This window comes from Paramormyrops kingsleyae, chromosome 1, assembly GCF_048594095.1.
Source record: "Paramormyrops kingsleyae isolate MSU_618 chromosome 1, PKINGS_0.4, whole genome shotgun sequence".
In the NCBI taxonomy this organism is placed as follows: Eukaryota; Metazoa; Chordata; class Actinopteri; order Osteoglossiformes; family Mormyridae; genus Paramormyrops; species Paramormyrops kingsleyae.
Genome location: NC_132797.1, coordinates 61,703,307 through 61,724,329, shown reverse-complemented (window position 1 = coordinate 61,724,329; position 21,023 = coordinate 61,703,307). Strand labels below are relative to the sequence as shown.

General features: G+C 42.4%; 1 protein-coding gene across 6 annotated transcripts in view; it reads left to right on the top strand.

Annotated features, from left to right (window-relative positions):
- The first annotated feature begins 4,480 nt into the window (after nt 1–4,480).
- LOC111842950 (glutaminase kidney isoform, mitochondrial) overlaps nt 4,481–21,023 on the top strand; it is a 41,581-nt gene continuing 25,038 nt past the window's right edge. For 4 of the 6 annotated variants that reach the window (XM_023810118.2, XM_072717312.1, XM_023810115.2 and 1 more), the window contains exon 1: nt 4,481–4,862. In XM_023810118.2, the coding sequence (XP_023665886.2) occupies nt 4,630–4,862 (233 nt within the window). In that variant the 5' untranslated portion in view covers nt 4,481–4,629. Of the gene's footprint in view, nt 4,863–5,783; nt 5,886–21,023 lie in introns of those variants that run through there. The other 2 variants (XM_023810119.2, XM_072717320.1) reach the window with 2 other exon arrangements.

The window sequence follows — 21,023 nt, the reverse complement described above, 5'->3', positions numbered from 1 at the left end:
CCTCATTCTCACCAGTTTAGTCATGTCAACGTTCACAAGAGACGAGGGCAGGGAGACCATTTGCATATGTGGAAATTCACTGTCTGCTGATGCGTGTTTACCAGACTAGTGCGTGGAGTCACATGACCCAAGAAGGCGTCATCAAAGTTGGCGTGACGACATCGTATGGGCGTCCCGTGGGCATCGCGTGTGTCTGCGGCGTCAGGCCCATAGTGGCAGGCTTTAACCAGGGCTGGGGTTTTTGTTCTAAAGCACTTGCTGAACTGATTCGAGATTCCTTTATTTGTCATGTACATAGAACAGAATAACATCTATGATGAGACAATGGCAAGATACATATTCAGCTCAATCGATTTGAGGTCCAGGAAGACATAACTCAAAACAAGAAGCCCTCACCCAAATCTCTAATCCCAGCCCCAGAGATGTACATCTGAAACAATGCTGCTTGGTCTGACCTGTGAGCACCATGATGACTGACCATGGGCATTTTAATGAAAAACAGTGCCCTGACACTAACGCAATGTGAATGCAGTGTACTCTCTGTGACTTTCTTTTTTTTTTAATCTTTTTTTATTTATTTGTGATTATTTGTCATTGTTTACACACCACAGCACACAGTGCACAACAACGAAATGTGTCCTCTGCATTTAACCCAAATGTGACTTTCGTGACATAGCAGGGGGCAGCTAATTCAGCGCCTGGGGAGCAGTGCTTGGGGGCGGTACCTTGCTCAGGGTACCTCAGTGGTGTCTTGCTGGGTGGGGATTTGAACCTGCAATCTTCCAATTACGAGTGCGCTTCCCTAAACATTAAGCCACCACCTTCCAGCACCTTCTTTCCATCTGCACATATTTCGGAGCAGTCGGCTACTGTTTTATGCAGATTAACACTCCTGTAACTGGAGATTTTTTAAACTGCACTGATGAAATACATCAGCATGACTGTGGGACTTAAAGAGGCAATCATTTAGTCATGTAATGACTTTATAAACACCGAACACCTCGAAATGAGAGCGAATAATCGCAGCCTGTAGGGAGAGCACACAAGTGCGGAGTCGAGCTCACTGGCTCCCTCCATCAGCCTGAACATAGTATTCACACCTTCCCCGAAACTGCGCGCTGACTCACATGTACGCAGTTTTTTCCACTTTTTCTGCCCCCCGCCGCCTCGTGCGCGCTCCCGCTGCCTTCGTACGCACGCACGAATGGCTTGCAGGGTTTCAGAGCCTTGATACGTCCTCCACCCACCGCCTACGTTCTACCACATACGGGCGGTCAGAGCGTGGGCAGAGCCTGGGGTCGAGCGGGACCCCCCAACGTTGCGAATGGGTCTGCACTGCATTAAAGAGCGACCCGTAAAGCGCGTTTTTCTAATTGTCAACGCCGGAGCCCCCGGGGGATTCGGTCCCCAGTTTCCTCACACGCATTAGTCCCGACTGCATTCTGATGCGCGTCCTTGCATTAATCCATTGCTCCATTTTCTAGTCTAGGTACTGCATGCGTCTCACTTTTTTCATTAAGGCGTCCTAGAGTTTTTGTGTAGGCGTTTCACGGTGTGCTGTAACTATTATACGTAATACATTATGCTAAGTCTAATTTGTGCGTTTGTGAATCTTCTTGCTTGAAGGACGGAAAGTGCATATTATGGTAAAAGCTTTCCGAAAATAAAGAAGTGATTCTTATCTTCTGTCATGTCAGTTGATTCGCTATAAATTCACATGATCTTTTATACAATACATGGCATTCAACATGATTTTCGACCGGCGCCTGTAAGTCATTGATTCTAAACGGTTTATGATTTTTACGAAATTGCATTCACTGTTAGGGCTATAAGTCTTAATATCTGTTAAAAATATTTCTTATAGTCCTGTGAAATCTGTGAAACTTATACAAAAATATATAAACCCAAATAATGGGAACGTATTATAATTAATGTAGCCTACAGCTATTTTTAAGATCTTATTTTGGTTGTGATTCTTCTTTGCACCAGTAGATATTGCTATAGTGTCAATATCGTTTGCTGCACCTTTTTAAAAAGATGTTTACATTACTTCGAAACGGTGGCGAAACAAGCCCTTTTATGTGGTTAGCTAGTTCAACCTGCAGTCTGGAGAAGAGGTTTAACATCCTATAGCCGTTTGGAATGGTTGTTACTTAGGTCTCTTCAACCTTTTGACTTTTTAATTTAGGTAATAAAATAAATAGACCTATATTTTATGCTGCTTGCAAAAATGGATCGGAACGTGCACTTCCATAATAGACTGTTTATCTGATTGCCATTGCGTGGAATGTGGTCTTGTGCAGGGCCAGGTTGCCTTTGAATTGCTATGTCGTACTTATATTTCCTATAGACAGGTAGGTCGACAACGTGCTGGGTGACTGTACCCACTAGGTGGAACCATTGTGCTTGTTATAGCTGTAGTCTCCCGTCAAGTAAAACGTTTCGTGTGTTTGCTTTTGCGATGACTATGCATAATACACTGCCTGGCTAAAAAAAAAGTCACCGCTTGAGTTTATATCAGCAGGTACTTAAAAGCCAATGATAAAATCTTTATTGAAGCTTAGCTTAGATATATATAAGGTGAAGTCAGCTGAATACCTGAATGTACTGAATGGCCAGGTTATCCTATCAATGAATTTTTTTCTTACCTAAAGGAATGGACGTATTCATGGATGATAATGCCAAGATTCATAAGGCTCAAACTTTTAAATAGTGGTTTAGGGGACACAAGGAACCATTTTCACACATGAATTGGGCAGCACAGAGTTTTGACCTTATCCCCATTGAAAGTCTTTGAGATGTGATGAAGAAGACTTTACGGAGTGGTTCAACTCACCTATCATGAATACAAGATTTTAACGAGATCTGGATTAAAAAAAATGAGATGCAGCATAAGCACATGGAAACAATGCATTAATGAATGGGCAAATTCAAAGTTAAAGGTGTCCCAACAAAATATTAAACTGTGTGACTTTTTTTTGGCCAGGCAGTGTATATGCATTCGCACAAACACCAGTATTTGTTGAAAATGTTGACCTTAAAAACAGCATAAAATTATAGAAATACAATCCAAAACATTTCTAATATTGTCTGCTAAAGGCGTAACATGCGACTGCAATATTTCACACGATTACAATATTTAAAGTTTCATTAATTACCTTTTCTAATTTGCAGATTAAGTATGGTTTAAGTGCATCCACATGATTTGCACAATGTTTGGGCCCGTATAGTAGATTATGTGTCCTAGATATACATGATAACAACTTGTAACCAGAATCCATTAGGTCTGAGTGGAAAAATCCAAACGCCCGGTTGCATGAGAGAACCTGCTGACTTACTCCAGCAGACCGTGACTTGTTCTCAGCATAGACCATTAATGTGATTCTCAGTAAGCCAGGTACAGCCACCTCAGAGGAAGCACTTCAGCCTGTCGCTTGAAGATGTTTTCCTCACTGACAGAGCTCAACCCTGTAGACTCCTGAAGGCACCCGCCGAGCTAGATGATATGTGGTCAAGAGCCCATCATCACCCGTTCCCCACCCTCACAGGCAGTTTGACAGACCTTTGCTTTGTGTAGATTGTTAGAAAAAGGGTACTGGTTTATACCTTTGCTTGTCACTGAGCCTGCCAATTGAGGGTCTGCCAATTGAGGGTCTGCCAATTGTACTCTATAGCTGTAGGTAATTGTACCTTTTAAGGTACAAAAAAGGACTATAAGAAATATTTTGCACCATTGGGGGTACATTAATGTTGTTTGTATATTGGGGATGTTCCTCAGAGTCCATTTCTGTACCTTAAAAGGTTCAATTACCTGCAGCTATAGGGGACAATTGGAAGACCGTTGAGGGTACGGCCCCAGTGACAAGAAGGTACAAATTGATAGCCTTTTACTGAGAGTGAAAGGTTTAAGCAATTTAAGTAAACACCCAAGATACAAATAAATGTAAGCATTTTATTTGATAAATATCCCGTCCAAGGTGTTCCCCTGCTTTGTACCATATATCATCCTGTTCAGGACAAGGGATTTGAAAATGATCGGTGTCATGTATGGATGAATGCATGGATGGATGAGGCATTCTGCTGCTATATATCAATGCATGTTACTAGCATATGTCTATATACGTATTCACGAACGAGCTATTAATGAATAATTTACATGTTGCCTGGCCCTCAGAACACAGTATTGACTTAAATCAAGTTACACCCTTTCCTGTCTTTGAGCATTTGACTTTTCCCTTGCGGTAAACCAAAAACTTGGGTCACCGTTTTTTCCATTCACAATCCGCTAGCACGAGGCAGCGAGCGTCCCTAACGAAATTATGGAGAAAAAAATAATTTGAACGACGCGACACCGAGGCAATCGTAGCTCGTCTCAAGGGCCGTCAACCAATCGTAGAAGCGATACTTATTGGGCCACGGAGCGTGTCGACCAATTACGTAATAGAGGGCGTCAACAAGCACTTAGCCCACGTATTAAAGCCAATCTGGGGGCCGAACCAGTCAGTACGCTCAGCTGGCTGGGCGGTTAGTTAGCTGTTTATCGGTGTACGTGTATTCAGCTCTTACGTTTTCCAGCTTTTCCATTAAGGTAAAAGGTACATTTCTCCACGGTAGCTCGGCGGGGCTGAAATGTTACAATTTAGGCTGTCGTTGGCACTCAGGGAGCTGCTCCACTTCGGTGTGAAATACCGTTTGCCCAGTGCCGTCGGGCATCCGAGAACACCGGCGGACCCCCGTCTGCTTCGCCTCGGGGGGACGTCTCGGCTGTCATTCTGTCCGGCCGGGGCTAGGTCCCTTTGCAGCAGGAGCGAAGGAGTGCTGGAAAAGAAAGATGAGCCAGGGAAAGAAGCGGCGGGCGACAAGTAAGAACTTATTATTATGCTGGGATATAACGTCATGAGCAGTTAACGAATAAAGACACTGTCCAGAAAACCTACGCACGTATAACAGCAGCAGCAGCAGCAACAACAACAACAAAAATATCATGCGTGGTACTAACGTAGAATCTCGTTTCTGCTTCATATGGTCGAAGAAATAAAACATGTTTTATTAAGCGTTACTTAGGTAACGGTAATGAATGAGTAAATGGTTTAGGTAATTGACAACCGTATCTGGATATATATCTTGAATTATCACTGGAATTGTCTTCTGTTGACGCCTTCTCATGAGAAATTGCGTCCCCTGTTTTTTCGTCATAAAAACAGCAATCTAATGCATCTTATTATTGTACCCATTTATGCCAGATTATAAATCATAGTATTGCGTTACTAGGCCGGTTGTGTGTGTGAAGTATATTGGGGTGTAATACAGTAAAATATATGTCGGTGTTTTGGTTGAGACCCCAAAACCGGCTGTCACAGTGCTGAAGTGATGGTTATTGATTGCTACCATACTTTGTGTGTTAACTTTACCAGGTCTCCTCTCCAGATCCCACAGTAGGTTTTATTTCTTACACGTGTATCTGTTTTCCAACCCGTAATTACAAATATTAGAAAATATTTAGGAATTTGTGACTAGTATGTAGCCGCCTCCCTTTTCTTGGAAGTGAGTGCAGTTTGACAACACCGGTTCACTTTCGTGTGTTTGGTTTTACTATGATAAGCACTGTTTAAGCAGAAGCGTAGGTCTCTGTCCCACGTTTGGTAGCTGGTGATGAATCCGCCGGATCCCCCTCTTCCTCAAGCTGTTTTCCTCGTTCTTACGAATACCGTGAATGCTGGGATTCATCAGGCGTTTGTCTGAACTATACGCCGACCTGTAAATAATAGCGCTCTGTTTCTTAGGTGTGTTGTGACATGCAGGTGATTCATCGGCATTAACTATCAAAGAAGCATTTTTGTCCTCTGAGTGAAGAGCATCAGTGGAGAGAAAAAAAAGCTTTAAAGGTATTTTCGAATCTATTATTGCGCCTTACCTGAAGTTGAGAGAGACGCCAGGCCCCATGGTCTCGATTGGGTGTGTCACCCCACCCCCAGCAACCCCCATGCTTTTACGGCAACATTCTAATCGTTTTGCGCGTTATACCGACACTGAAAAATACCGCAAAAATACACAGTCGTTAAAAACGATACTATTTTCCGTTTTATTAGTATCGGTATTTAAGACGGTCAAGTTCACGGTCAAGTACACATATTGAGAAACACCCCAAATATTTACAGGGAAGTGAATTAGTGTATAGTTCCTGTAAGGGACTCATTCCCCGCGAATGAATCATTTGCCAACGTCAAAACATTACAAGAGAGTCGTGGCTGCAAGTACAAGTGATGTTGCCAAGTGTCCACAGCTTGTCGCCAAAGTAGACGTATGAAGCGAAATATGGCAATGTTTTGTTTGCGTTGTCAACAGTCAGGGCAAGCCCACAGGCACTACATGACGATTATCAGGCCTGTCCCTGAAGTATATCAAACATGTGCAATATATATTGTAATTGTAAGTGAACTTTTTACCACTTCAGTTAGTGACAGTTTTTTTGCTGTAGTATCGTTTGAGAGGCAAAATTAAGGGCAGTGATAGCCTGTTTAATTTGACTTTATCTTTTTAGGTAATCTTTTTAGCTAATGTAATCATGGTATGCAGTACATTTGTGTAAATATCCTCTATTACTATTACTCAGTAGAATGCAGACGTCTGCCAAGGAGATGTATTGCTGATTAAGTGACATCTTGCAAATTTAATGAACTGTAAAAGAAAGCACACAAACTCAAGTGTAGGGGACAATACTGGATACCATGTAACCTTTAATAACACCATGACCTTGATCTAATTATTTACAATAATCCAATTATCAGTGTTATAAATGTATTAAAACATGTTCAATGGCTGTATAGCTCAGCAGCTGCAACTGAATATTTTAGTTTTGTTGAAACATGTTCAGTATAGCTTTGTACCTGTGACAATATAGCCTGTATTTTATTTAATTTGACTGATATTGACAAAGTAATTTAATTAATAATATAAATTTAAGTTTTGTGTTCTGTCTCCTATTTATCCATTCATTTTCCTGATGTTTAAATTTTTCGCTGTGGTATTGTTTAAGTATCAGTATCCAGGGTTTGTAAAATTTCAAAATCACTGATAATCCTTTGGGCAGGCAACCTTCAAATTTTGGTAACCCGAAAAGAATTTAACTAGTCAAAAAATAAATAAATAAAAAATAATTTCTTAATGTAGAAAGTTAGGTATAGTTACGTCAGGTTGGGGAGCATGCGCTGATGCAGTGTGTTGCCGCACCCACCACACAGCGAAACTCCTCAGGATCCCAGCTGGTGATTCCCCCAGGCAGATACAAGGTCCCGTCCCACCCTCCGGAAAAGGCCACCCATCTGCCGCAGCCAAGTGTTACGTAGGCGTCCCCTCGGCCTGGTCCAGTAACTTGGGTCCTTAGCAATGATGATCCAACAAGCTGGATCATCCTCAGGGAAATGCGCCACATGGCCATAGTGCTGTAACTGATGCTCCCTCACAATGCAGGTAATGTGCCTCATTCGGGACTCCTCATGCAACCACTCATTCCACACAAAGTCAAACCAACGGTACCCAAGGATTCTCTGAAGAGACAGTACCGAAGGAGTCCAGTCTTCATCTCAGCTCACTGGATAGCGTCCATGTCTCACAGCCATATAGCAAGACAGGGACTCTAAAGACTTGGACCTTTGTCCACTGGCAAAAATATCAGGAGTGCCACACACCCCTTTCCAGTGACCTTGTGACTCCCCATGGTCTTCCAGACCATCCGTTGACTTCATAGGAAGACTCACCAGAGACATGAATGTCGCTGCTGAGGTAGGTAAATCTCCCCACAGACAGCCACACTACTGATTACTGTGCCTAAGAACTGATGCCTGAATCTTGGTCTTTATCCAGGACACCCACAATCCCAGACACTCAGACTCCTCGATCAGTCTCTTGAGAGCCCCAATCGGAGCCTCCATTGACTCCTCTAAGTTCATGGCATTGTAAGCAATATCAAGATCAGTAAACCTTTCTTCACCAACTGACACCCCACAGCTGCTGGACCCCACAACCCTGCCCAACACCCAGTCCATACAAGCATTGAACAGTAGGAGCAAGAACACACCCCTGGCGAGGTTCTTCGTCCACTCTGCACAGCACTCACATTACCAGTGTATAGGCCGGCCATGACATCCAGTAACTTCAGGGAGATCCCGTGAAGTCTCGGAATGTCCCACAGGGCAACTCGATCAAACTGAGTCGAACACTTTATGAAGATTGACAAAGGCCACAAAGAATCTCTGCCAATATTCACGCTTGCACTCGATGAGAACCCTCAGTGCAAGGATACGGTAGATGGTAGACTTCTTAGGCATAAAACCAGACTGCTCCGGTCTCTGACAGGCAAGTAAGTGATCATGGATCCTGTTAAGGATGACCCTAGCAAGGACCTTCCCCAGCACCGAAAGCAGTGTTATCTCCATGTAGTTGCCGCAATCCAGGCGATCACCCTTCCCTTTCCAGATAGGGACTACAAGTTCCATTTTCCAGTCAGTTGGGATGACGCCTGACTCCGAAATGGAAGCAAAGATTGCTTGCAATGCCAGGAGGACAATCTTACCTCCAGCCTGGAGAAGTTCACCCCAGATACCACAGATCCCTCTGGTTTTCCCTGCCCCCAACTGATTCACCACCCTTGCAAGCCCTGTGAGATAGGGTGGTTCACAGCTGATTGGAGGATCAGCCTTGAGAACCATAGACCCAGAGATGTCCAACATTCTGGCTCGAGGGTCAGCTTTAAGCAGCTGCTCAAAGTAGCCGGCACAGCGGGCCACAACTGCAATTCCATCCATAAGGACCGTCCCATCAGCCGCCCTAACTGCAAGTCTCAGATAGTGTGTCACCTGCTCACAAATTTGTCTAACAAATGCCTCCTTATCTGCCTTCTGAGCCCTCACAGCCATCCTTCTCAGCTCCTGGTACAGACTACCACCAAGTCGTGCGCTGCGACTCCTCTCGATAATATCCAGGGTGCCCTGCAAGATGAAGCACCTCCTTCTGGGAACACTGGCAACACCAACACAGCCCTTATCATGGAAGGTCTGTCACATCAGCAGTCAGCAGTCACACCCAGGTCTGCAAGTTCCTCACACAAACTGCGTATAAGTTCATCAGAAACAGCTTGATCTTGGAGTCTGGCTAAGTCCAGCCTCATTCTCTTAGTAGGTGGTAGCCTACTGGATCTAAGCTGAATCTTCAGAGTAGCAACAACTAGTCTGTGGTCAGAATTCACAAACTGGACACTTCTGTAGACGATGCAGTTCTGCAGGAGCCTCCAGTGTCTGCCCACCAGGATCTGATCTGATCAATCTCCTTCACCGAGCGAAGTTGTGAGAAAAATGTCTTCCTCATCGAGACATCACTAACTGCAGTCTGAGCATACTCTGAAACAACAGACAAGATGCCCAAGGAGTGCCTTAGCCTGAGTCTTTCGTTGAAAGGAGTGACATCAGACACCATCAGAAGGAGCCAATCCGTTACAGCAATGGCTACTCCCTCAGTATGGCAGCTGTCAGACAAACCAGGCCAAAAGTACGTAGATCTGGCCACTCCCCAGTCTGCGTATCTCAGAGAGTGCTGCCACTGAAACACAGAGTTAACAAAGCTCCCCCGACAGAAGAGGAAGATGGTCAGTTGTGAGTTGTTTTACGGTGGCTGGAGTGCCAATCTCACCACCAACCCCCAAAAATTGTTTCCCTACGAGTTGGAGGACCGGGTGCAGTTTAACGATATACCCAGGACAAAAATATACAAATATATAGACGAGAAATCAAAAACATTTATTTTCCAAACACAAATAGTAACAATTTTATATAAATTATTCTACAATGAAGTAACAATCATCAATATCAATATGCAGTTCGATTCAAACTGAATTGAAAATTGTATGAAGAATATGATGAATTTAAACATGAATCAGTCTTGTGTCTGAATCTGAGGGCGCTTTTCCACTGCACCAGATGCCATACTTTTGGTGAAGTACTTTCAATACTTTCCCTTTTCCATTAACTTACAGTCAAGTACCAGTAGGCCTACCAAAAGTTCCAGTACCTAAAGTGCCAAACCAGCTGGGGTACTTTTTTGTTACTTTGGGGTGGGACATTAAATGCTTTCCTTATTGATTCATTATGCAAATAGCCTGCCTCTGAAATAAAATACAACTAATGTCTTCAAAAAAGTTGCAAACTCAGAAAACCGCAATAAACGTAACAATAAAGGTAATAATAATGAAAGCGTGGACAAATGAAGATATCCAAGCTTTAATTGCGATCTGGTTGGAAAAACAGATACAAGAAGACCAGGATGGCATGACAGGAAATCTAAAATCAGTATCTAAAGTAGGACAATGCTGTATTGGAAAATTTTCAAATATCACAATGAAATTTTGTTGTAATAAATATTAGGGTATTTATAAACCATAAAAAGGAATTCTACATACATTTTTTATAAACCCATAGAGAATGATCATGATTGTTCCGGCGAACGCATGCAGAGTACAAGCAAAAACAGGGAAGGTAAACTTTAAATTGATTTTTAAACATAGATAATCTTGAAAAGGAATAATCATTAAAATTGTAAAGCCAAGTTCTTTTTTTTAATGACATTGTAAAAAAGTTTCAACTAAACTTAAACTCCTTGCAGCATAATATCCATACAGAATTGAAAAGAAAGTAAGAAAAAGCCTGATCTTAATCTAGCTGACTAGTGACGTGAGAATTACATGTGTATAATATGCAATGTTGGTTTTAATATGTATTGCACATCGTCCAGCCATATGATATACTACAGTCATTTTTCAAATTCAGTACAAAATACCCCACCTCATGTTGTGATGTCATTCGGCCAGTGGAAAATCAACACCAAAAGTCCAGTAGCTGGTACCGTGGAAAAGTGCCCTAAATAATGTGAGAACTCATTTACAGGGGTTGGCGGCAATGCACTAATTGTTTGCCAAACATCATATGAAAGAGAGAAGTAAAGTAAACTCATTACACATTCATGCAGGCGTACATGTCTCTGTGGACAAATCATCATGATTACAAACCTGTTTGTTGCATGATCTTTTTTTTCCATTCAGATAGCAATACATGAGAGCGGACAAAGCGAATAAAGGAGGGAATTTGATTTCACACAAAGTATAATTTCAGATAGCCCATCGGGCAGGGTGGTGTTATACTTTGGTAGCAGATGGGAAAAGTTGATAGCCCTGGGTCATCGGGCTACCGATTTTGCAACCCCTGGTATCTAAATATTTTAGGAAGGTATCGTATCGAAGTCATGATTTTGGTATCCTTACAACACTGCATTCCAGAATGTCATAGAAAGCTGATCGATCTGGGGAGGTCACACAGAGTGCAGCTGTAGGCCAGAAGTTAAAGATTGAAGAACTCCATGTGCTGGATGGTGTGCTGTAAATAAGTTAATGGATAATCACATTAATGCCGTGTCATGCCTACGGTGGCAGTGTGCTAATAGAGCTAATTTTGAACTCCTCTTTGCCATCCACGTTTCGCAACACTTGTTAGTTTGACCTCTGCTTGCTCTCAAATGGTGGCACGTGTGTGATTTGAGTGGGACCCCCCTACATCCTCTTGTCTCTCTGTGTAGACACTGTTAGGTCCTGCAGGGCAACAACACATTGCATGACTGTTGACATCTTCTTGACCACCTTTCATGTCATCTGACCATGTTGCGCTTAAGGGGGTGGTACTGTATTTACTGTACTTCCTTTGATCTTGGACTGCCCTCCAGGACTCCATTTAACCAGTGTGTGAGTTAATTGATCCAGTGAGTTAATGGGTATGGTAGCTTGGAGGAGTGGGATAGTACTGGGTGGAGCTGACACCCTGAGTTGGCGTGGGGTTGAGAATGGCTTTTTTGGTGATTCTCTGGTCTGGGGAGTTTTGCCTGTGTGTATCTCTGATACTTTATACCTCTTTTTCCATGACAGCTGACTGGGTCACACAGTTTCTGTTAGGGATGGGCCGATCCACATTTTTTCAGTTCCAATCCGATTCCGATACACAACTGCCGATACCGATACAGATTCCGATACAGGAGCACTTTTTACTCTGTTATACTTTATATATTATTTTTTTTGAGCTAGTAAATACAGATGGAAAAAATGTATGACAAAAAATATTAAATTAGGTTACTAAAAACATACATAACGTACGTCTTGTTTTAAACGTTTTTGAGGCATTTGCAGTTCAATATGAATATCTTCAAAGCAAGTTTACACAAGTGGCGAATGGTTAAAATTTTAACAATTTTTCTCCCATTGGCATCAGCTCAGTTACACTTTGTTGCAATGGCAGCCCCTCTTGTATCACAAGCTGCAGCAAGTTCACAAAACAGTCCAAGTTACTTTCTAAGTCCAAGTTGCTTTTTTTTTGTCTTGCACAGTTGTGTGCGCTTTAAGTGGGATTGTCCATTAACCGATTGTACAAATAGATTTAACACGAAATAGGATTTTAGAGATTGCCAAAAACTAAATAAGTAAGTACAGTATAGGATGTGGATCGGTCACGCATGGCCGATACCCGATCTGTCAAATAGGCCTGGATCGGCGCCGATACCAATCCGAATATCGGATCGGTGCATCTCTAGTTTCTGTCTGTTGCAGTCTTTGCCCCCCTCCTCGCACAATTCAGAAAGCCTGTTTTATCCTTTACAGCTTAAGGCTTTGCTGACCCTGTAAACCATGATCAGGCTGCAGCACATGCATAAGTAAATAAATAAGTAATAGAGCATGTGCCTGATGTTTACATCATAAACAAGCAGAGCGTTGAAAGGCTAACTTTCTGTTCCCCTCTTTCCCTCTGTATTCCCATTACACCCGGTTTAATTTGCTAATTGCTGTGAATGTGTTTCAGGATATATGTGACTTTCCATCCCGAGGATCATGGACCTAATCGGGGCAGGGCACTTATGTACTGAATTTTCAGGTTTTTCCACAGTAGCAGTAAGGCTGCCCTCTATGACAGTCTTTAGTATAGACAGATAATGGAAAGTAAAGGTAGAATTGGGCATACCAGTTGTGGATCCTGAGGTTCTCCCTCACCGTTGACCTATGGTTTACCTGAGGGCCACACTCCCAGGGCATGCCAGACCTCAGTCTCTCAGACTTAAAACGGCCACTCGACGGTGTGTCCAGTAAACTTGTTTTGTGTCTGAAGCAACTACTCTGCTGATTAAGTGACCCCCACCACCCATCACATGGTTTGATCTGTAGTCCTGAGCTCAATGATGTTAGCCCCTCCCACAGAGGCTGTGGCCTGTCTGGGCCTTCGATCCCCACCCTCTATGCAACTACAGCTCGGTAACAAATTTCATATCATCATGCTGTCTATTACTCTTGTGGCAATTTGAGGTGCCAGCTGCTCTCTTATCAGTTGCTGTCCTGTTAGTGGCTCTCATAGCGGCCTCTGGGATGACCCTTTTGACGTTGGGATCTCCCCGGTGTTGATGCCGGTGCCCTCGGCTGATCACTGTGACATGCACACATGCCTGCGTGCAAACAGGAATGACCAAAATACCTTGTATCTGATTTGAGGAAATAGTTTCGATCATGTCTATGCAGTCTGTACACATCTTGTTTTGGGTTATGAAAAGTGTAGTCTTCTTAAATGAGATGCGTATTTGGGTGTTTCCTTGTCCTCCCAATGTCAGTCCCCTGTGCTTCCTATTATAGTAAGGAATTACACATGAATTGAAAATTAACTATTGGCCTACAGCCAAATAGAATTTATCTACTAATAGAGTCAAATAAGTTGGTGGTGAGTTGTGCTAACAAAAGCAGTGTCGACAAATCACTTGCTCAGTCTCTATGGAATAGTAAATATTTCCATACAGCCAAAGATGAATGAGTTCTTTTCTTCTCTTAACATATTTTTGTTTAATTTCTCTTATGATCTGTGAGTGAGTCTAACAGTAAGGATGAGAATGATCATGATTGTCTCCAAGAGTGCATGCAGAGCTCATGTAAAAGCAGAAGCGGAAAACTTTAGACCTTGTTTGCTTGTTTGTTTATACATATACTAGATAATTTTGTAAAGTACCTGTCATTAAAATTGCAAAGTTTTGTTTCCAGTGAGTAAAAATGTTTTAGTGCAACATAGATAGAATGCAGCAGATTATCACAGTCCTTACAATGTGACAATTGCATGTGCATGAAATGCCATGTCGATATTAACATGGCACATTGTGCAAGTCGGCACAGTGGGTTTTGCTGTTGCCATACACTGCCACTTTGTGTGTGTGGCATTTGTAGGTCCACCCTTTGTGACTGAATGTGCACCCTGCAATGGCTGGTTGGTTCCTGTCTTCTGCTTAATATAATATAATATCATATAATATATAATATAATATACCCCCAGGAGCCTGATATCCTGACTGTAGCTCAGTGGACTACATCTCTGTGCCTGTGTTTAGAAAGTTACCGGTTTGAACCTGGCCTTGGCAGAATAATCTTGTCTGTGGGCCCTTGACCAAAACCCTTAAACCCCTGCTTCATGGATGCCACTACAGGTAGCTGCCCTTTGCTGTCCAGCTTGCTCTCATCTACATGTGTGTCTGTGTGTCATGGAAAGCAAGATAGGGTATGCAAAAGGTGAATTTCCCCACAGGGATCAACAAAGTATCATTATTATTACTCGATTATTGATTTCATCGATATTGACAGCCCTAAGGAATAGCTTGTTTGCCACTAAAAGTGGTGCATCTTCCAAGCCCAGCTTGCATAAGGACATATGCAGGATAAGACGTGCCATCTGACTTTTCATAGGTTTATCACACCCTTATTTTAACTTGTCTTATTTTAAATGTCTTAAATGTAATAAGACCTGAGGGATAGACATGGGTTGTGCTGGTCTCTGGTTGGATCTGTGTGAAAGTGCGGGACAGATCACATACTTTCACATCAGCTTATCAGCTGCTACAGCCAACCGGCTTTTACTTTACGGTAATCTTGGGGTCAGGTGGAGATGGTCTGGTTGATGTGGTGGAGTGTTGAGGTCAGGCCCCTTGCAGACTGCAGTGACTAATACAGGAAAGTTGTCTCTGAAAGGTACAAACAGAGCTGTCATTACTGTTCAACTTCATAGCCTTCATTGAAGATATGAAAACCTAATCGTACATTTATGGCTGTTGTTAAAACTAAGGCCCATAAACATATATATGGTTAAGGAGTTTCACATGTACAGACAGGACCTTTGCCTTACAAAGACAATCCACTTCATCAATGATTTTTTTAAATAGTGGACCTGTCCTTTTGTCTGTTTTTTTTTTTTTTTGCCAATATCTCAATATGCTTCTCGTCCAGCAGGGGAACTGTCTCCATGGCTGAAAGTCCCTGTCTGTTAATTACACCCCCCGCCCCTGCCCGAGCCTGATGTCCTGACTGGGGGGGGGGGGGGGGGGGGTGTTCTGGAATGATTATACAATATATATGATGCATTGACATCATGTTTTATTTTATCAGAAATATTTTTATGAAATGTTTTTCAATGGTATAGGTAAAAATAACAACAACAGAGTATGCCAACAAACCCTCACCCATCCACCCCCAGACACATAGGAGAGGAAAAAAACCATAAATGAATAAAAATGAAATTCCCAAAAAATAATGTGTCACTAGAGATGTCACTAGACATCTAGAGATTCATTAACGTTAACATAAATCAAGCTGCTGGAGCACAAGAACATCAAAAACAAATTAGTCCCTTTCTAGATACACCAGTCTTCTCCTCTATATTCACATCCTACCTCATATACAGTAGATACAAATTGTAAAAATCTTCTCCGTAAATCAAAGAAGTCTTTGGTTTTCCCTCTTATTATATATGTCAGTTTTTCTAATGCAAGGTTAACCAACATCTCCTTGACCCAAAAGGCAGATGTCGGTCTTCCCACATCTTTCCACATAATTTTTTTGGCATCTAATAAACCAAAATTAATTATTTTGCAGTTTTTTGTACACACATTGAAATCAAAAAAATAGATATGCAGTAGACATAGGCCCAATCCCATTTCTCCTCCCTTAGCCCTACCACTAGATTTCGAGGGCCCTCCATTCCGAAGTTGACTTCACAGTTCGTAGTCACAAGGGGTAGGGCTTGAAATCTAGGAATTGGGACACCACTCGCTTACGTCATCAGCAGTCGACCATTGCACATACGTTTCACACCTGCATTTGTTTGTAACAATGCCGGTGTTCCGGGCAATTCGGTTTCTCTATGTTTTCCCTAATATTACAGCAGAGGTATGTGAAATGTCTGAAAATCACTCAGGTACATTATTATATGTGAATACAGTAGATCGTCACGCATAATATAGTCTTATAAGCAATACTATACCATTTTCATCAAGAAATATCTCTATCCAGCGAATTAAATACTTTCATGTATTATCTGTAAAAACAAAAAACATCGAAAAGGCATGTGATGTTTTAAAATATATGGCTTGTTTACCTCAAGAGCTTCGTAAAAAGACATGAAAACAACAGCGAAACCGTGTACAAATCACCGCGTGACAGGGGAAACATAGGGAAACTGAATTGCCCAGAATACCGGCTCAAGGTATGGCGTTGTCGACTGCGTGCATTTTATTCATCATACTCCGTAGAGATGGCAATTTCGAATCATCAAAACAATTTCGAAACATTCGAGACAAACAATGTTTCGAAACAGTTCGAAAGGTTTCGAAACACTAGCTATGCACAGCCTGCTGGCAAAAACCGGAACTGCAGCTATAGCAAATACGGCAATACCTATTGCGGCAAGTTTCGAATGTCACGAAGCTCGAACTGTCAAAAGTGTGTATAATACTACGGTGTCAGAATATAGGGCAAATCAAATTAACATTGCATAAAACAAATCGGCATATAAAACAATATTGCAAAAATAAAAACAAATTTACAATATGCAAAGCACTTTTACCAGTCCCAAAACCAATTTACAAAAGTGAAAACAAATTTACAACACGTGAAACATTTTTACCAATTTACAAGCGGAAGATCACAGGAAAAGGGTAGGTACGATACAGAGGAAATTTGTGCCGTGTCAGTCAAACAGTTTCGCCGGGTGAAGTAATGTTTTCTCCGTTTTATGGGAATTATTTCAGCCAACTGGCTCGCTTTTGTGTTTCCTGTAGGAAACATCACCGCGGTTAACTTAGTCTCATATTCTATATTCAATTTTCTGGCTTGAATAACTTTTAACGGAAGTAAGGTGGGGCGTTTGTAATGACAGAATTGTAATGTCCAGTACACAGACAACGATGCATACCGATTTTTTTTGCGCTTCAAACCATTTCGTGATTTGTGCAAAATCGTGTTGATAGCTAATAGCCTATAATAGGTCCTTTCAGCTGTAATGACATGGTGGTTTAGCATTTTGGGCTCAAAGCGATTGTTGCACACCCCTTTCCCTTATGAAAATTCACTATGGTTTCCTATGGTTTTTATGCAGTAATCATAGTTTTACGATTGCAGTCAATCAAAACCTAAATTGGGCATTATATCATTTATAGAGATTATTTGTTCCCATGGTTGTGTATTGTCAAAGCATAATTTCTGTATTTACATACCATTCGAGTATTGAGTGTGCATAGTAATTAGTTAGCTACTGAGGTTAGAATACTCATCCAATCTAGGTTTGTGTATGTTGAGCAGGTTATAGGAATGGTTTAGTTTTAATTAATTTGTATAGAATAGAACAGTGCAAAAACGAAGTTTCAGACAACAGTCTTTGTCTATGTTAGCAATGTTAATATATGTATATGTAATCTATTTGTCTATGTGTACTCTAGCTTTTTGATTTATGTTTCTAACTGAATCTAAGCAAAACCTTGATATTACACCTACTATAACTATATATATATATATATATATATATATATATATGTATGTATGTATGTATGTATGTATGTATGTGTGTATATATAATATATATGTGTGTGTGTATGTATATATATATGTGTGTATGTATATATATATATATGTGTGTGTGTGTATGTATGTGTGTGTATATATATATATATATATATATATGTGTGTATGTATGTGTGTATGTATATATATATATATATATATATATATGTCCCTCACTATATATGCGTAAATCACACTAACCGTTTTAACTCACGTGGCGTTTGCGGGACGGGGAATGACCGGATAGCTTGGACTTTGGCATCCAGAGGCTTAACCACACCATGACCCACTAACTTTCCCAAGTAACTAACAGTACCTTGTCCAAAATCACATTTTTCTAAGTTTAGGACTAACGAAGCATCTTTTAAACGAGCAAAAACTAGTTCTAGGGATTGCATATGATGTTCCCACGAATCGGAATAAATGACAACATCGTCCAAATACGCCTCACAATTTGGGACATCACCGAGCACCTTTTGCATGAGCCAATGAAAAGTGGCCGGGGCATTGCGTAACCCAAAGGGCATGACTGTGTATTGGAGGAAAACGTTTGTGGTAACAAAAGCAGAAATTTCTGATTTGCGAGGAGTGAGAGGAACCTGCCAATAACCTTTTAATAGATCTAGTTTAGTCACATATTTGGCAGACCCAATCCGATCTACACAGTCTTCCATATTCGGAAATGGGAAAGCATCCGGCCTGGTTACGGCATTTACCTTACGGTAATCAGTACAGAACCGGGACGTTCCGTCAGGCTTGGGGACGAGCAAACATGGGGAACTCCAGGGACTGCAACTAGGCACAGTGAGACCGGTTGTCATCAAATAGTTTCCTGAGCCTACAAATAACACTTATGCGGGCTGACAAGGTACAGGTGCTGTTTAATGGGGACATGACCGACAACATCTATATCATGTTCTACAACAGAGGTATACGAAGGGGTATCCAAAAACAGGGAATGAAACCTACCTACAAGGGATATAATGTCAGATTGGGCGGCAGAAGGCAAATGGGTTAACCGGCTAGGAAGAGTCTGAAGAGCTTCTGAATTTGGTAAGCGAGCACACGGTAAGCAATTTTTCCCTAGGTGTAGCTCATCATCCTCCGGCGAATAGTTACTGATTGACAAAACCCGGCGTGGGGGAAGGGAGAGAAATGGACAAAGGGGCCGAAACTGAACGGTCGAGGTAGGGTTTCAACATGTTAACATGACAAACCCGAGACTTCCGCCTACGATCTGGTATTTCCACCACATAGTTGGTAGCACTCAGCTTAGAGCGGAAAACATAAGGACCTGAGAACCGAGCGCGAAGGGAGGAACCAGACAATGGGAGTAACACAAGGACACGGTCACCAGGCTGAAAAAACCACTCTATAGCAGCTTTATCGAAATGTGCCTTCATTTTGACTTGGGAGGCACCTAGAGACGTCCTAGCGAGGGCTCTAACAGCAGACATGCGTTCACGAAGGGAACTAACATATTTCAGGAGGTCCTGTGATGGCGAAGGCGTGTTAGGCGACAACCACTGCACCTGAAGCGCTTTTAGGGGACCTCGAACCGAATGACCAAACACGAGCTCAGCAGGGCTAAACCCGGTCGACTCCTGGACAGTGTCATGGATAGCAAAGAGGAGGAGGGGCACACCCTCATCCCAATCTTTCCCTGCATCCAAACAGAAAGTGCGGAGCATGTTTTTAAACGTCTGGTGAAACCGTTCCAGTGCGTCCTGGCTTTCTGGATGGTAAATGCTGGATACTGAGTGCCGAACTCCCAACGCACGAACCACTTGGGCAAATAGTTTTGATGTGAAGTTGGTACCTTGATCAGCCTGCACGTACTTAGGGAGGCCGAATGTAGTGAAGAATTTGATCAAGTTCTTCACTATAACGGGAATTTAAGACTGCGAATGGGGATAGCTTCCGGAAAACGAGTTGCAGTGCACATTAACGTAAATAAATAGCTATTGCCCGAGCGAGTTTTTGGTAAAGGACCGACACAGTCTATAAGTACATGCTCAAAAGGTTCACCGATCGCAGGGATGGGCCGTAACGGGGCTGGAACAATGACCTGATTTGGTTTGCCCACTACTTGACAGACATGACAGGATTTACAATACCTCTTTGTATCTGAATTCATTCCAGGCCAGAAGAAATGACTTAGGAGTCGGGACAACGTCTTTTTAATTCCTAGATGACCCGAACATGGGTGATCGTGGGCGAGGGACAATACATATGCCCGATATTTCTCTGGGACTACTACCTGATATACCAAAGACCAATCAAAAGGCAAATTCGGAGGGGTCCACTTACGCATAAGCACTTGATCACGAAGGAAGTAAGCAGTGGGGTGATTCTTCACGTCTGTCTTCTCGACAGCGGCGGCACGACAGGACTCCAGGGAGAGATCAGCTCCCTGAGCCTTAACCAGGGCTTCCCTCGTGGAGGGAACTTCAGGGGGATCGATAACAGGGCGAGCACAATGAAGAAGTAGCTGGAGGGGAGTCAGACATAAAAGTATCAGCCAGGTCAATATCTGCTAGTTTGTCGTTGGGCACGTGTGAGCACACAAGCCGAAAACACCTTGGGATGTTCCACAGCAACATCATCTGTACCAAGCATTGGTTCGGGAATGACTTCGGGCAGAGGAACAACTCTTTCCCCCGCGATGTCATCCCCTAGGATAAATGAAATACCCGGAACGGGTAGGCAAGTCTGGACCGCAACCCGTACAAAACCAGAGAAGTATTTAGGAATACATTGTGTAAAGGAACAGCCGTCATGCACAAATCAATGCCTTGTACCAGGACACTGGTACCACAATACGACGCATTATCAAGAGGGATGATGCCGTCCATCAGAAACGATTGGGCAGCACCCGTATCCCGCAGGATAGTCACAGGGTGTCGCACATCAGTTTCACTGAGCAAAACCGAACCAGAGAACACAAAGGGCTGGAAGGCAGGCTCCACTTCTTGAGATAGGGGTGAAGCACTGTCTATACCAGCTACAACCTGCACCTTTCGAGGTACCCCACGAGCTTCCTTTCGTTTAAGGGCTGGGCATACTGAAATAAGATGACCCA